Source organism: Cupressus sempervirens, chromosome 2 (genome assembly GCF_028749045.1).
Source record: "Cupressus sempervirens isolate cs-2001-9-10 chromosome 2, ASM2874904v1, whole genome shotgun sequence".
Taxonomy (NCBI): domain Eukaryota; kingdom Viridiplantae; phylum Streptophyta; class Pinopsida; order Cupressales; family Cupressaceae; genus Cupressus; species Cupressus sempervirens.
The window spans coordinates 384,476,329-384,495,349 of NC_143119.1; the positions used below are offsets into that span (position 1 = coordinate 384,476,329).

The following is a 19,021-nucleotide window of genomic DNA, read 5'->3' on the forward strand; positions in this document are numbered from 1 at the left end:
TTAGGGCCTACATGCTGGGTTTAATGCCTGATTTATCAGCGTTCAATTCAAGGCCATTCGTTTCATATATAGGACTTGGCATTTAGGACTTAGAGCCCCCATGCTAACCTCTTAGTGCCCACCCATTACAATTTAGGCCTTCTATTAGCCCCCTTCTTCCTCGAATTAAGCCCTTATATGATTATATCAGGCCCATACATTATCTAATGTGGCTATTATTTATCAATTTTGGTCCCCATCCTTGAACTTTTGCCACATGTTTTAGCGTAGGTCTATTCTATTTCCATTTGGATCAAACTTTGGCCTAGAGTTTGAAAATTATGCCCACAAGTTTGATTTAAGGCCTTGCTGATTGGCCGAGGCTTCCTACCCTTCCCCTTTTGTATTTTTTTTTTCCTTGTTTAATCAAAATCACCAAATTGAGTTCCTTCCTTGCCCTATAAAATTTAATTTCTTCTCTTTCCATATGGGGAGGCAAGATCCTCTCTTTATTGTGGCAAGCTTGCCATGTGAGTGTTGGAAATATGAGGTAGGCAAGGTTATTGAGAGGGGAGGGGTGAACCAAGAACCAATAAAACTTAATCTTAATTTACCAGTTAATCCTTCATATAATATTCTGATCTAATTGCATGCATGAAAGAATGAAATCAAATAAAAATTCATAGCAATTTGATATAAGATATGATAACCCGGAAACCTTCCAAATTAGAAAGTAAAACTGGGGTGGGGATGATACCCACAAGCTTTAGTACTGCAGTATAGAGTTAACCTATTAAGGCTTACAATTGATCACTTTTGATGATCTGCCCTGTTAGGAGCAATAAGGACTGTGAGGTCCACCTTGTGAAAGGATTTACAAAATATACAATGAAGTATGCACTCAGTAAAGAGATTTACATAAGACTGTTAAGTCTACCTTGTTAAAGGATTTAACTGATACACCTGTTAGGATGAATTAGTGGCCGATCTCTGATCTGCAACTCTAATTTGCTGGTTGAGATTCCTTGAACTGTAATGATCACCTTGTTGTGATAGATAAATCTTTGTTGTCCCTTATACTGCTTGTAGCCTTCTTAATTCGCACTTCTGCTGATCATATTCTCTTCATATATCTTATTTGGATATGATACAATGCATTACATATATACCAATCGGAATCACAACTCATTGGAGTTGGCTACAATACAAGTTTCACTAAAATCCACAAAGTCAGCCCAACTATTGTAACTCAGGTTTTGAAGACAAACTCAGTGATGTTCTGATACTCAGCAACCACTGCCAACACTTGGTTGACGAAGAGGCTCGATTCATACTGATCACTTCCAAGTAGCTTGAACTTGGTCAGCACTGTGTGACTCGATGAACATTGCGAAACTCGGCATATATTGAATCACTCGGTTGACACTCAATGGCTTGGTCAACGCTAGATTCATATCGCTAACACTGCAAGATTGATAGACGTTGGAGAACATGGTTAACACTGTGTAACTCAGTTGACACTGTGGAGCTCGGTTAACACTAGAGTTTCCATCACCTACACTGAACAACCAGGTAGATATTGCTATACTTGGTATGAACTGTACATAGGTTCTGAAGCTCAGTAGCAACTGAGAAACTCGGTAGAAATTGTATATTAAGTGCGAGTCACTAGTAGCCAAATTGACCTTAATATTAGTGACAAAAACACATATCATCCCAAAAATTGGACACTCAAAATTACAAATCAAATCATTCTTTTATCATCATTCTGTGTCTATAACTCGGTAACATACTCTGTTTTTTAGATTTTTCAAAATTGCTTTTGTAAAACATGTTTTTTGCTTAACTGTTTATGTATTAGTATAATACTATACTCCTCCCCCATACATAAACCTTATATATATCTGGAGTACTGCTCCCCATACATATATTCTCTGCATGTCTTTACATATACTTCTCCCTCTTTATACATATATGCTTTCATCTACACTTCTCTTTTTTGACATAAATGCCAAATGTGTATACTTAACTCGAAGGGGATCTTTGACCGGAGGTGTTTTTTGAAGGGAGTCAAAGACCATATAGAAGGAAGTTGAAGGTTGCAGGAAAGGGTGTCGAAGGCTTGCATAGTAGAGAGGATGAATTACAACAATTAGGTGTACCGTGGGTGTGAAGTTGTCCAAGATGCTTGATGGCATACAACAGTAAGTAGCATATGGTAAAAACTATGAGCCGTATAGTGGAGAGAGAGGGTATTCATACGGACGTATGGTTAGGTGGTCGTACAAAATGATGTGTTGAAGGGTGTTTGTCAGGGCTGTAGAGAGTGATGAAGGAATGGGTACAGAGGATGGCAACAAATTACCTTTAATGAGATAATGTAGTTGTTTATTAATTACATAATATCAATATGAGACGAAGCGTACATCGCTACACGCGAACAAATAAATAAATATATCTATCTTCCAGAAACAACGATACTTGCAAACAAGAGTTATACTTTGATTTGCTAGATTCAAGCCAAGTAATACAGAGATAGAATAGGGCGAGGGTTGAATCCCACCGAAATCGGAATAGCCAAATAGAAAAGATATTGTACTTCCGAAATGGGGAACAATATTGGACTCCAACAAGAATTCGCTATACAAAGAAATAATCGAAATCGCATGACAACCACTACCTACATGTCGTGCTTAAATACCCTTCAAAGGAACTCCCAAGGGTTTACAAAGATAGCCGATGGCAACACCTATGGAAACAATTAAAAATAAAAATGGGTCCGAGATATACAAAATCAATCAGAACCACAAATACAAATATTATTAACTTGGGCCCCATTTTTATTAATTAAAGTGACTAATTAAGGTCCTTTTATTATATTATTTTAAATTCTAGGACCAATTAATTAATTAATTAAATTAAATTATTACAATTAAATTTGGGGACATGACAATTGATGACCTCAAGAAGAAATAGATGTTGAAGAATGATGTAGGGCCAAAATGGTCACTGACTAAAATTAACTAGTGTCTCCAAGAAATGCAAAGAACAACTTAGATGGTTGAAAACATTACAAAGAGCATCTCAACAATTGTCAATACCAAATGAACTTTAAACCATCACTAGAGGCTAAGAAACCCACAATTGTTTAACTTCCACCAACTAGCTTATGAGAACTTTAGAATAGGCTAATGGTCATATCACTTTACTAGGCCTAATAAGGGGACATTGCAAATTGGTCTTAAGTGAATTGGGACACAATTGGATGTGGTTTCAACACAACCCATACGAGCACAAATAGATGAATGGTAGGTCCACCAATATCCTTGTTGTGAGAGCATTGCTTATTGCACTAAAATTGCATTATCTAAGATCAAGGGGTCCTGATGTCAACCCTTCGTAAACCATCTTACAATAGGTAGCTTCTGAAACTGAAAATAATAAATTAATTGCTTCAAACTATAAAGTAATTATAATCTCCATCCTTTGCAACATGAGAAATTGTTAAGTTAGATAATTTTTGCAAATGTAAGAACACTCCTTGTATATTATGTGCGTTACAAATGTAGCAATCTCTCTTGCATTTTATATTTGGGAATGAGGCAAGTAGAGACATGTCCCTTCATGGGACATGAATATTCATAATGGTGAAATTAATATAATAATAATAAAATTATGTAATTATATACATTTATTATTATATTAATTTATCCTAATTGTATTTTAGACAAATACACACACATATTCAATAGTTGAGTCTCATAGGATTTATCTGTTTACCGCATAGGTTAATTAAGAATTGCACATAGACAATGAACACGAACATGAATAGTAGAACTCTTCTTATTATTATTCGCATATGCCAAACTGTACATTATGCTTGAATGATAAGATCTAATGAATACAATGCTTCCTGAAGGGGTTATAAATACTTTCCGAAGAACTTTCCCTAAGGAGTCTGTCGACCACATACAACATGTCGCTACATAACAAAAACCTTTCTGAAGGGACCCGTCGGCTACATAACAAGAACCTTTCTGAAGGGACCCGTCGGTTGATACACAATTTTTACCGACGACATCATCCCCCCCAAAAAGAAAAGTCGTCTCCTGACAACAACAGAACAAAACTCAAACAACTAATACAACAATAGTGATCTGCCACATCACTTTCACATTCATACCGTTGCATCCATAGCCTTTGCTAACACAATACTGACTCCTCAAGCTGAACTTGATAGCCACCTGTGCTGCTTTCTCTGCTTCCAACTCCTCGGTACCCTAAGCCAAGTGTCGCTGCACTGCCTCCAACTGGATGATCAGCTCCTCCCGAGCTCTCTACGCATCCACCAACACAGCCTCACAGCCAACACCTACTCTCAGTGCCTTTGGTACACAGACACTCCATGCCTGCAGCAGCTCCATGTCTTCTCAACTGGTCAGACTCCCACGATTGATACCCGCAATGACTGGGGGTCCAGGGGGCAACGCCCCCGGCGGGGTCTTGGGGCAGCGCACAGAACACAACATTTCTGTCATTTTCTGCCGATTCTACACTCTTTCTGGCAATCTTTGGTTATTCCTCTACCCTGTGGCATCATCTGTTACTCATTCTGAGCATTCTTGATTTGTCGATGTTTTCTTTTTTTTTTTGTTTTTGTTTTTGTTTTAGAAAACCTCCTGCCACTCTTCTGTGCTACCAATGTACAGCTACACCATACGTTCTCCACTATATTGACTCCTTCCTTATGCAATATCCTCAAATGTTACTAAATCTGAATGTCATATCCTGCAGAAGTCGTACGCCTAGACCTATGTAATCCATACGCCATAAAAACCCGTGCAACATTTTATGCAAAACTCAAACCCCAAAAGGCAAAATCCGTTTCGCAACAATATTTCAAGCATATAATGAAATCCTATTAAACTGCAATCGAAATCCGTACGGCTTCAATGCTTCAGCCCACACCCAAAATCCGTATCCCAATCTTCAAAAGCCTAAAATCCGTACGATACAAAATCCAAGCCTTTAAAAAATCCATATGCTACTTATTTTAATCCGTATGGTGCAAACACAGCTAGCGAATCGTATGCCAGGAAAGTCCATTCGCCCTGTTTGTATTTGATGTGCTCTGCAAAATCCGTATGGCAAATAGACTTTTATAACATCCGTATGGTGTGATTTAGAAAGCCGTACGGAGCACAAGCTTAAAAGCCGTATGGTGGACCTCATTAGAATTCTCGACTTTGGAAATCCGTACGGTGACTCTCTCAAAAACTGTAGAATGTCTATCCTCCCTAAAACCGTACAGTAGCCAAAACCGTACATTGCATCTTCATTGAAATTTTCGTACGCTACTTTGTCATACCTTCAAAATCCGTACGTTGCATAGTAAGCAAACAATAAATTTCGTACAGTGAGGGTGTTAAAAATCCGTACGGTGCTCCAGTAAGCAGCCTTCAAAAATCGTACTCTGCCTCTAAAAATCGTACTTCAACTTCAAAAGCTTAAAAACCATACACCAACTTCAAATAAAAACTGTACACTACTTTCAAATATTAGAAACCGTACACCAACTCCAAAACCGTACGGTGAGCAGATTAAGAATCCGTACGGTGCCTTTTTAAAAAAAAAATTTCCGTTTGTTTTTTTTTTTTCGAACAACTATGTACAATATTTACATATGTACAGTACTTACAGTCTTCTTCTCTAAGTTGTTCGTCCATGGAGGTGCGTTACTTCTTTCATGGCAGACATTCAGCTTCAACCTATTCACTGTGTTGGCAACTTCCTTTCCGTCTAGCATCCATTGTTTTACTGCTCCGTTATCACCCACTTCCTGAATTTGATATGGTCCGACCCACGTAACTTTGAACTTCCCTGGGTTGATCTCATTCCGTCCATCATACCTCAACGCCAACTGTCCTGGTTGAAACCTACTACGCCTGTTCTGTGTCATCTCCATATCGCCCAGTTTGTTCCCGAAGCTCGCTACCATGGACTCCGTCAGCTGCCCCTTCTGTCCGTCAATAACACATTCACTCTGTACTGCTACAACTTTTATTGAACCCTTCCTCTTTGTTGCCTGTGCAGACCGTATCGTGTGTCTTCCTTGCTGCCGGTACCTTTCTACTATATCTGTGGTTCGACGTAAGAATTTGTTCCTACGCAGTCGTACAGTAGAATCTTTCCTTCTTTTGGGTTCGTATTGTATGTTCTTTCCTTCAGCTTCTGTCATACCCGCCTTTCCTTCTTCGGCTTGTCTGTGTTCCTTCGGACATTCATTTCCTTCTTCGGCTTCTCTTTGTTCCTTCGGACATTCATTTCCTTCTTTCTTACCTTCGTCGATCCTTAGCATATTACAACTCGGAAAGAGCTCGTAATCCTCCATCTGCCAGTGGTAAAGACCATTTACTGAATTCAGATTCTCATCTCCTTCCAATCGTAGGACTCCCTCCTGATCGGGTTCCATACTCTGCCTCCTCATCGTCTTCTCCTTCGGAATCTGAAGATAGAGCTTCTTCTCCAATCATCTGAGTGTGTAGATCGATGACATACTTCTGGCCTTTGCTTTCAAGTGATAAAGTATTTTTCTTCCAATCGTGTTTTGCCTTGGCTTGTATCAACCACCCCCGACCCAAAATGGCATCGTATCCTCTCCGCTTCAGTGGGATCATGACAAAGTCCAATAGGAACGGTTGTGTTCCAATCGTCACTGGTTGTGCTGTGAGTACTCCTAATGGCTTGATTCCATGTTGATCGGCCGTTAGCAGATGGAATGTAGGCAGCCATAATGTCAGCTGTCCCAACTTTTTTTAGGTGTCTTCAGGCAACACATTGACATCGGACCCTTCGTCCACAATCGTTTCCGTCAATACAGTCCCGAGAATTCCCATTTCGACGACTGTCAGATGGCGTCTGGATGAGAGGGCTAATAGCATCGGATCTTCTGCACTTGCGCCACTTTCCTTCTCCTTTTTGTTTGCTGTACTTGCTCCACTTTCCTGCTCCCTTCCATGTTCTCCTGGTAGTTGAGCAGCGGGAACGATGTTTGTGAGTGCCGATCGGAGCTGAGGCATAGTGAACAACAGATCATTTATCCTAACGGGTATCTCGGCTTGCAATATTTGCTGTACAATGTTCTGTTCTGCGCAGTTCCGTATGGAGGTACTCGACGTGTCCTTCAGGTGTGTCGTTTCTATCTGCATTGCTCTCTGAATCTCTGCCCGTGCTTCCTCCAGTCTCTTCTTTTCCTCCGTTGGATCGGGGTATAGCTTTGCTTGCTTCCGAGTGATTGCCAGAACTTCTTCCTCGTCCGTCCCGATGGTAATCAAGTTTACTTCGGACTTCGGGCACTTAGCATCGTCATGATCGCTCGGTCCACACCATCGGCATAGCAACTTCGGTGTGTTCGCCGTTGTGCACTCTCGGGCAAAGTGACCCCACAAATTGCATGCGTGGCATTGAACAATTGGCCGACCATTCGCATCATACTGAATTCGACTCCTTCCGCCATTATTGTTGTTGCCGCTATTGTTGTTGTTGTTGTTCTGACCGTGCCAATTATTTCTATAGCCACCTGATGTGGCACCTTCCGTACTAGTGTTCCCGTTCCCTTCTGACGGGGATGCCTTTTGTGTCAGGAACACTTCCTGCGGTGTTCTTGTTTTCAAATTGAAAGGGCATTCCTTTACCGAGTGTCCCATAATCTAGCAAATCTCACAAAATTGGTCTTTCGGGCATGATCCCTTCGTATGGCCTTCTTTCTTGCACTCTGTGCACCATAGGTCATTTCCCTTAGTCTCCTTGTTCATGTTCTTGAACTCCTTCATCATCCGAATCATGTCCTTCTGGAGGGCACGGACCTTCTTGTTGCTTCCCTCGTCATCACTACTATCTTCTCTTGAAGATGCATCGTCATCTGAGTTGGACGAGCTGTTCTTCTTCTTCTTTGTCTTTTGGTCACTTTCAAGGTTCATTGCCTGATTGTACGCTTCAATGTATGTTGATGGTGGCACGATCTTCATCTTCTTTCGCAGCTTCGTACTAAGGCCTTCAATGAACCATCTCTTTTGTAGCCCATCAGCCGGCTTATTCTCCATTTTATTGATCAGGTCCTTTAACTTCCTAGCGAAGACTCGAACTGTTTTATTCTTCCCTTGCTTAGTATTGAATATCTCCGCTACAATCTCATTATCGTCTCGCAATATTTGAAATTCCGCAATAAATTCCTTCTTAATATTATCCCAATTGTTTAACTTCTGCGGATCTGTGTCAGTAAACCAATCAACGCAACACCCCATAGGGTGGCTAGAAACTGTCGGACCCATTCATTCGTATCTGTTATGCCATTTGCTCTCCAGATCGTTTCACATGTTTTATAATGTCGAATCGGATCGGCGGTCCCTTCACCATCAAATTTAGGCAACTTTTCTTTTGGACTTGCCATTATTGCTGTATGTTGAGGGTTTTGTTGTGTACGTGCATTGTTTTGCACTCCCGCGCTGTTTTCAACACCCGTGCTGTTTTCAGCTTATTCTTATCTTTGTTCAACTGATTCGGCATTTAATTCATATCCACCTGCTTGCATACCAGGTCCATCGGGCAACAGCGTCAAATGTTTACCGCATAGGTTAATTAAGAATTGCGCACAGACAATGAACACGAACAACATAACTCTTCTTATTATTATTCGCATATGGCAAACTATACATTATGCTTGAATGATAAGATCTGATGAATACAATGCTTCTCGAAGGGGTTATAAATACTTTTCGAAGAACTTTCTCGAAGGAGTTCGTCGGCCACATACAACATGTCGCTACATAACAAAAACCTTTCCGAAGGGACCTGTCGGCTACATAACAAGAACCTTTTTGAAGGGACCCATCGGCTGATACACAATTTCCTTTCCGAAGGGACCCGTCGGTTGATACACAATTTCTACCGACGACATTATCCAACTAAAGCTACAAAACATGAACACTCTCTCTTAGCTAAGAAGGATAAGCACATGATGTATATTACACCCTTGGTATTATTAGGCATGGAAAATTCAAGAATATCTTTGATTAGAAGATATTCACCATTTTGATATCTTTTATGATATCATAAGTATTGGCCTCCTGAATATCAACACATGATATTCACCAAATACTAGGAGTGATGGCCTACAAAATATCAACACATGATATTCACTAAGTACCTATGATATATCTATACAATAACTCAGATTGTCAATTGAATGACATCTAACACATAGCTGTTGATTTACAAGATATAATCTATCATCATTTGTTTCAACATTTATATAAAATGTATATCATGATTTAAGTTATTGTAAGATCATCACCTTTCAATAGCTTTTGCAAATACAAGTGATAATCATTTAGAAGTCGTCACTTCCTCGTGATGTACATAGAGGGCAGGTCCATGCATATGTGACATCAAAAGTTTACATGAAGTCACCATGGATACTCTCACGTGGTGTTTTCATGACATCCACCATAAACCATATCAGAGAATAAGGTTTTCACCTCAAACTTATCTCTCATAGAGAAGAATGTATACGAGGGATTGCACTTGGAACCTCTTCACAAAGAAACATTGACCTTTTGTCCTCCTTGTCAAGGTTACTTCTAATAAAGTGTTAAAACTCCCACTGAATTTGATATCAACTTTTGAGCTCCTCTTCTAAAGTTACCTTCGGTGAAGTGTCAGATGTCAAGCTCCTTTAGGTGAATTGAAACATATCCTCTATTTGTTCCCTCTCTTTATCCAAGGTTGCCTCTAATGAGCTATTAGGCTCCCTCTTGATATAGAAGGATACTTATAATCTCAATCATAAAAAGATTTTTTTTCAAGAGCCTCACTTTTATCCATCATGATCATCAGATGACTAATGAATTCTAGATCAAAACTTTTTAGGAGCTACTGTCATAAGATTGAGTTGTGCACAATATTTGGTAGCATGTGTAAAGTACCAACCTTCTCTTCCTGCAAGAACATCTTCAGAGACAAAGGAAAATGATCAAGGCATAAGTTTTTATAGTATGTATAGAATTACAAATCAGAGAGAGACTATAGTGAGTAGATAAATGTAATATTCAAAGATAATGAATATTTATCTGTTTATCCTTGATACAAGTTGTTCCAATGAAGGTTTCATATGCATCAAATCACAAAATGCCTCCATATTAGCATTTGTCAAACATTGGGAATGGAACATTGGTTATTATTTTGTATTTTTTGCACTTTGTCCTCTATGTGAATGCAAATTAAAAAAAACTTGAAGATATTTCCCTTTTGTATTTGAAATGCATCTTGCCTTGTAATGTCCGCTATCCCTTCTTATGAGATTCAAGACTGATTTCTTCAAGTTCAAAAAGATTTATTTTACTAAGACTTATATATAATTTGAATGATCTTGAGATGTTATTTACATATAGTGGCTTTGCTGCTTCCATTGCCATTTTAATGAAATGTTAGACATGTTCCCTTTAAATTGACAATATTCCTCTCACAATCACTTATACTTCCTTCACATATTCATCCATATATATTTCTTTCAACATCTGACCTAATTTCCTCCTAAATCTTACTTGATTAATTACTGCCATATTTATAAGATCTTGTTTACATAACCACAATATTTTAGGCCATCTTATGTAAAACTCTATACCTCACTCATCTTTATTTCTGTTCAATTGTATTCCTCCATATGGACTTGTGGGGTCATCTAATGTTATTTTCTCTTAACATCATTGTTGACTTTCCAACTTTATCTGGAGTTTGTTAAAGTCTATTGCTGATGTCTATTTGCCAAAAAGTAAGGTGATGTGTTGAGTTTGTTGGAAATGTAAGAGGAGTAATTGAGAGGGGAGGGGTGAATCAGTTACCACAAAAAAAAAATCCTTGTCCCTTAGATGCCAATACAAACTTCCACTAAGCATGCAATACTAGATAGCTTGGTTAACACTATAATAATACTATCACTCGGTTAACAAAGCAATCTTAAGATTTATTAAACTATTTAATCCTTTATAAAGTTAGTTGCAGAAACATAAAGCATAAGTAAATAACATGAACACAGATGACATCGAGATTTAACATGGAAACTCAATTTGGGAAAAACCACCTTGCAACTAGTCACAATAATTTTCACTCTTCTGAAGTGAACCTTGTTAGGAGCCAACCTTGTTAAAGGTTACAAAGTATACTGTTAAAGATGACCTTTTTAGAGGATTTAGATCATTCTGACAGGAGTGGCTTGGTTAGAGGTCTTCAAACACTTCAATCATGAAATGTTACTTTGTTAGAGGATTTACAAAATGACTATTACGTCAACTCTTTTAAGAGATTTCTTTACTATTACAATGGTTGGAGAGCAACAACAATTTGACCACCTGATTTCTGAAGAAACTATCTTTGAAGATTCAAATCTCTGTTCTAGCTTGACCTCTGGATCATTCTTGATCAAATATTTCTTTACAGCTTATCTTCCACACTTTCTTGCTCTGCCTTTTGCCTCTGCTCACATATCCATCCTTTTCATATTCTTCTTACTACACTTTATCCTCACAACTTGACCTTTATTATATATCACAAGCCAGCAAAAGTCGGCTTGAATACCCTTTCAAAATATCAATAAACATCCAAATAGTTGGCCTCAAATAATAAAACATTTTACAATTTCAATCTGTTGTCACTTGGTCGACACTGGAACTGATCACTCAGTTGACACTATGGCTTCTTCATTGCCTAACCACTCGGTCAATACTAATCTCCTTCGATGCCCAACCACTCGTTCAATACTGCTAGTAGGAATCCTTTTATTAACCAACTACTCATTTAATACTGGAAAGTCATCATTACCCAATTGCTTAGTTAATATTGAGATCGACAAAGTTAATACCGCAAACTCTATATTGCTCAGTTAATATTGACATTTGTGTAATCATCAATGACAATATACAATTGAATAATTGTTTCCAATAGAGTTGACCTACATCTATTGGTGCTAACCACATGAGCCCTTTCGATTTACTGTACACGTTCCTCAAATAAGGTGAACCCATTGTGTCATTTTACCACTAGGTATATATGTTTGAATATATTAGCTCATGTCTTTCCCGCTCTCTGTGTAATGCTCCCTCATGGTAGAGGGGATGTATCCTCAGTGCTTTATCGTTTATTTGGAATAATAATATTTTCTTCTTATCTATGAGTGATGCACACACACATGACATGTTAAAATGTCAATTGTAGCCATGTATACTCGCTGACATACCCTTTTAATGTTGAGAGTTATCAGAAAACTTAAGAACATATATCATTCCCATGATTGGCCTTCCTATACATATCCTCTCCATGATATTATATGGATGAAGTAATTTCCAAACTATTTGAATAGTTAGATTGATGATGTTCTCGCTGTCTAGTCTGTCCTCCCATTTCCATTTGCTGTCAGATATATAGATAGATAGATTGGAAAAAGGTATGTTGTGCTAAAAAGGTGGGTGTTTCTCAGTTCGCTTGTGGAAGAAATATTGGTATTTTTCCTCTTAATATTAATCGCAGATTATAATTGTTATCTCTAAGCTGACTTTCTTTATCCCTTCTCTGCCTTGCCCTCCTCTAATTTGTTGATTGATATCATGAACTCTAATCATTTACATATGTTCATCAAGACTTCCACTATAAGAACCCACAGGCTGTTTAGCATATGAGTCTTGTTTTTAATATAATTGATTTTACCAATATATTCTTACAATGAAATAAGATATCAGCTCATCAGGAGAACACCTCCAGACACTAATATTGCATGATACAGTGTATCTGTAGTGGTAGATGAAGCTCTAGATCAGAGACATGTTTCCGTCCATAAGAAGCCAATTCGTATGTGTTTAAAGTTGCCTTTAAGGTCTTTGGTCAAATACAATAGGAAGGGTTAAATGATATCCAATAAATCTGCCTCCTGAATCCCTTCCATTGATGATCTAATTATGCTGAGTTTATATGTCTCCTCTTCTCCTTTCGATGTCCAGTGACCCAGTCATGTTGACTAGTAGTTACCAAATTTCGTTCCATTTTATTTTCCATGATGATATGCCTATTTCTAGAACAAATAGAGATCCAACAAATTTCATTCCATGTTCATTATCCATGATGGCGCTTATTCATACAGTCAGATCCCCATTTGGCAGCGCGTTTCCAGTTTGTTAGCACTACTCATCCTCTACAATAGTTCAGATCGCCCACCATGTAATCTAACTCCTGCGACTAAACCCTTAAAAAACCTGCCAATCGAGTTTCCCAACTTTTGTGCATAGATACAAAGCGGGTAATACATTAGTTCCATTCCCTTCTCAACTAGTTAGAGTAGATCGCTCGACCCCCAATATACCTTCGATATATCTCCACATATATATCTCTTCCACATGGGATTGTATAAAACCATGCAACAATAAACAAATTGCCTCGAATCAAGTGGGCATGTGTTGCATGGTGCATTCATAACCTTTCAAATTCTGCAATTTCTTTCATTATTGAAATCTTATAGGTTGAAAGGGAACCTATTCTACTACTAGATTCTTGATCTAGTAGTAAAGAATTGCTGCAAATGTAATAACATTGCTTGTATATTACATGTGTTTCAAATGCAACAATCTCTCTTGCATTTTATATTTAGGGAATGAGGCACTTAGAGACATGTCCCTTCATGGGACATGTCTATTCATTATGGTGAAATAAATATAATAATTATATTATGTAACCATAGATATATATATTTCTCCTAATAGTATTTTAGACATACACACACACACACCCCCCCACACACACACCCACACATATATTTATCTTCAAAATTTTAGTATCATAGGATTTATCCGACTGAAGCTATAGAACATCAACATAAACTACCTAAATAAACTCTCCTTTGCTTTATTTTTTGTGTTGATTGATTGGATAAGATGGTGTCACATTTTCGTATTTTTTTTCTGTATTTCATTTAACTTGCATCTTGAATACACTTTTAGTTTAACTTGTTGTCATGCCTTTTAGCCAATGCTGTTGGTTTCTTTTTTCAGTGGTGATGCCGTTAAAAATGTACAACTCATGTTTATGTTCTAACTTGGTTTTGTTTTATGCATGTCCTACAAGTTTATTGCCACTTTTCATTAGAAAATCCACGATAAAAGTGTGGAACTGAAAACAGCTTAGGATTAAAGTTCTCATTGCTGACAACTTGTAATATCTTGGATGGATATTTTTCCCAAATTTCACTCAAAAATAATTTTCAGAAAATAACATATATGTTTTGCAATCAAAACCAACAGAATAAACCAGCAATGTACTAGAAAATGTTCATTAAAATACCTCAAGTTTTGTTATTGCATTATACATCAACAATACAATAACTAGCTATCAAACTCCAATCTTGAACATATGATTACATATTGGAAAACTAAGAAAGAACTTGTAAGCACATGTGAGACACTGTGTGATGTCTCCGTGGACAATGGGTTTGCATCCATTGTCTATTGGCCGAGGGTTTCCATCCTCAAGCAGGATGAAAGCTGAAGCTTTTCAAATAGTTCTCCAAGAGAGAAAACTGAAATTTGAATCATTAACCAAGCCTTTGAAAATGAGCTCCTTCCCTTTTTAAGCACAAACAAATGACTCTTTGCATTCCCCTCTTTGTTTCTTTATTTCCTTTTTAAAATAACACTTTCCCCCCCTTAAGGTAATAAAACACCCATAGGTAATAAAGTGACATTATCAATATGAACTTAAGTTATAAAGTCACTTTATGATAAATCCGGTAAATCTTTAGGCATTTAGATCTCTAACCACATAGACTCGGATATGCATGTGTGATAGCTTGCCGGGAAGGTCTCGGCATGATGCTCCTACTCGAACCCTAAAATGCCAAGAATGTTGAACTTGTTAACTTACTAAAAATATAAGTGTCGTGGAACCCCATTGAAATAACCCCGATTAGCTCGTAACTGAAATCACTTAGGCCAAAAACTACTCTGATCGCATAGAAAACCTGGTTTGCCCAAAGTACCAAGGCAAAATGGTCTTATGGCGCAACAAAACTCGCTATCTCGAAAAGGGAACATGACACAACTTGATCGTGCTTCTTTAAATGGCATTTGAATTTGTTAATGCTGAATTTTCAATCTTTTTGACTGTCATCAACTCCTTAATCTTTACTTTAGAGAAAAATCTCCATAAGGAGCTGCTATTTTAACATATATTTTAATCTTTACCAGCTGGTTGTAATTTTTCGGACTAGCTGCCAAGATAATTCTTCCTTTGAATGTATCGCCATTGAGGAAGTGTGATTTTAACTTATACTATGTTCTTTTTCCAGCTGGTCATGCTTATGCGAACTGATTGATGGTATAAAGATCTCTATAGACTGGCATTGCCATTGAGAAAGCGCAACATGACTTGTCACACTTTCTAACCATTATTGCTAATCAAATCACATTTTTAGAGTGACATAGCCTTTGTTTACTGTACAGGTAAAGAAAATGATCGCATACAGGCAATGAACACGAACAACATAATAGCCGAATTATATTCGCAATAATAGATGATTCATCCTTTACAAAGATCCCAGACGGGCTATAAATACTACCGCCGAACCTTCCCGAAGGAGTCCGTCGGCCACAAATATTCTATCCGCTACAAACTATCTACCGACGACGTCGGCTACAGAATACAGAAACACTGCCAGACTGTCGGCTACAGAATACAGAAACACCGCCGGACCGTCGGCTACAGAATACAGAAACACTGCCAGACCGTCGGCTACAGAATACAAAAACACCGCCAGACCGTCGGCTACAGAATACAAAATACCGCCGGACCGTTAGCTACAGGATACAGAAACACCGTCGGACCGTCGGCTACAAAATACAGAAACACTGCCGGACCGTTGGCTACAGAATACAGAAACACCGCCGGACCGTCGGCTAACAGCCTTGACAAAATTGTGATTTCTTTTGTAAAATTTTATTTGATTAGTTAATCACAGCTTCCCACTAGCCTAACTACATTTACCTATTTCAATAACACTTTTTCGTTTGCCTGAATGTTATTTTTAGGTTGGTTCTCAGCCTGTGGGGTGTGTAGGTACATTGCACTATTAGTGATTAACAATTTAAGTGTAAACTAATAATAATAAGTAGAGCCTTCAATATATGATAGAATCAAGTTGTGATATTTTTTTTTGCTCTTTACTACAAAATCAATAATCAAATAGCTTTTGAGAATGTTTTTACTTTGGCTTGTCGACAACTATGTTATTTTTCTTCTCAAATAATTTTCTGGTACATTTGAGATGCTTTTTCTTGGTAAATGACATGTTATTTCCCATCTAATTTCGTCTTGGTTGATTGTGTTTTTCATTACATTGCATTATTGGATTGTTACTTTGTGACTGGTCATCCTCCAGTATGGTAAATATTCCTTTCTATTTATGCCCCAAAAAGTATATATCTTTCTATTCACTAATTTTGTTAATGTACTAATTTCTGTAGTAGTTTGTCATGGATGTTGCTTGTAATCTTTTCATATGGGATGTAGGGAATTGATAGAAAAGATGTGCGAACTGTATGCCATTATAATATTCCGAAGTCAATGGAGTCATTTTATCAGGAATCAGGAAGAGCAGGACGTGATCAAAAACCATCGAGAAGTTTACTTTACTATGGCATGGATGATCGCAGGAGCATGGTTATGTCCAATATTTTATTTTTCTCATCAACCTTAAATTTCTTAAAACTACTATTCGAGAAAGGTTCATTGATAAAATACAGTAAATATTGCAGGAATTCATTCTTAACAACTCTTCACAGATAAAGGGGAACACTAAGAAGCCTCAAGATGTGATGCTCAAGAAATCTCTTGGTGATTTTGAAAAGGTAAAATTATCCATCATAGGTTGCTTGTTTACTTAAATCTGGTTTCTGTACATCAGCGTTTGAAAGTATTTACAGATCATCATTTTGTTCTTATATATTACTGTGTACAGATAGTTGATTATTGTGAAGGATCTGGTTGTCGGAGACGGAAAATATTGATGCATTTTGGAGAGCAGGTTCTTATAGTTGGTTGATTAGCCTATTGTTGAGTCTGTTGGTTATCTATCTTGAGAGACTATATGAACATGTAATGATTTTGACATTCAATTTCCAATTCTTGTTCAGGTCTCTTCATCTCTTTGTAGCAAAACATGTGATTTATGCAAATACCCTGATCGAATATCTAAGGAGTTGTTCCAGCTTTCAGATGTATCTAGGACACATGGGAAGAACAAACTTCCCTCAGTTATATTCGACAGGTAGGTAGATGAAGTATATTAATGGAAAGTTGTTCTTTAAGAGTTCTTCTCTAGCTTATTGAAACAATCCTAATTGATATGCAACCTGATTATATCCCGTTCTTCTCAATTGTTTTATTTCATTCTCAAAAGCATTTCTAGTTGACATTGTCTTAAAGTAGAAATCCACATTCAGACACGCAGTATATTTTACACAACCAGGATAAAGCATGACACCTGAAATAAAATGAGGAAAAAAGTTGTATTTGTTTTATTAAGTGAAGATAGAAACAATTAGATGAACTTAACATGCCATGGAACATAGCCTCTTTATATTGGAGCACAATTTTTCATTGTTGGGTTTGGCATTAGAGTAGGTGAAGAACCCCTAGTTCAAACAATAGCATTAGTGTCAGCTCAGAAGGAAGGAGCTGCATTCTTATAAATTTTACTTTGCATTCTTCTAAATATTACTTCACATACTTAGTATTTAGTAGTGTTATTGGCGATGTTACCCCAAGTCCTCAAGATGGAGATAACAGGGAATGACAGGATGGAGTTAAGGGATGGGGACAACAGCAAGGCCATTTTTTAGGGGATAGCTATTAAAAAATAGGGAAAACTTAAAATTTATACAAAATATCAATAGAGAAATCCATAGTCTTTTGTGTATTGCTGATTCACAAGTGCATTAGAAATATAAAATAATCATACAATGAAAACACAATGGTTCTGACCCTTTTCACAATGATAAACAGTTTGCAGCTTGTTTATAACTTAAGACAATCAATAGTGAACCTTCAAACCATAGTTACAAGAGCTGGACTGCACAAGATGATTTTTGACTCAGACTCAAACTTAGTGTTTGGACTCGGCAAACTTAAAACACCCAAGAAGTTCAAAGATTTTTAAGGATTTAAAACTTTTTCATGCATCATTTAATAAATTAATCTTGAAGTCACGATAATCTCAATAAATAGAAGCTACTTTGAACACATTGATAACATAACTGTAAATGCAAATTATAGTCTTCAGTTGAAAGAACAAGTTAAACTGAATAACATGTTAGAAATATAAATAGTCAAATTTATTAGATTTCCACTGTAATGCCCCACCTGGAGATCCTTGGAACACAAGGATAAAACATGCACTGAATAATTTTTTTTCTTGAGATAACTCTTCCTTACAATCTCGCACGAGGATTTGCATTCCTGCGTGCGAGGCTTTGCATTCCTGTGCATGAGGCTCTACATTGCTGTGCGTGAGGTCTTGTTTCTGCGCGCAAGGAAGATGCTCCTGCGAGGAGGTACATGCTTGCACGAGGGAGAATGTATGCCTGCACAAGACAATACATTCTTGTGCGAGAAATTGCCCTTCCCATTCGAGAAATGCCAATAGTGCAACATTAAGGCAAGAAGAAAATGTATAAATACACAGAACCTTCACACCAGGGAGTACCGAATCCACGTTAATTGAGGAATGATCACTCGAGAGCATGAAGAAGATTAAATAACTCAATCTCTAATCCATAGCATCAAATGTAATCATGCTGAAAGCAACATCGTAGTGAACATACATGTACATAAATCAACTATCACAAGTAGGAAAACACAAGCAATGAAGCCACCAAACTAAAAATAACCATGCTCGTTTCCTCCCAACCATAATGGCATCATGAGACCTTAAAGGCCCTAACCATTCCTC

The 19,021-nt window shown here is 37.5% G+C and overlaps 1 protein-coding gene across 1 annotated transcript in view; it reads left to right on the plus strand.

Moving 5' to 3' along the window:
* Window positions 1-19,021, plus strand: part of RECQL3 (DEAD/DEAH box RNA helicase family protein) — a 280,411-nt gene that overhangs the window by 159,481 nt on the left and 101,909 nt on the right. Inside the window, exons 13-16 of the mRNA XM_089813828.1 lie at window positions 16,582-16,731; window positions 16,827-16,919; window positions 17,030-17,095; window positions 17,205-17,338. Of these exons, the coding sequence (XP_089669954.1) occupies window positions 16,582-16,731; window positions 16,827-16,919; window positions 17,030-17,095; window positions 17,205-17,338 (443 nt within the window). The remainder of the gene's footprint in view (window positions 1-16,581; window positions 16,732-16,826; window positions 16,920-17,029; window positions 17,096-17,204; window positions 17,339-19,021) is intronic.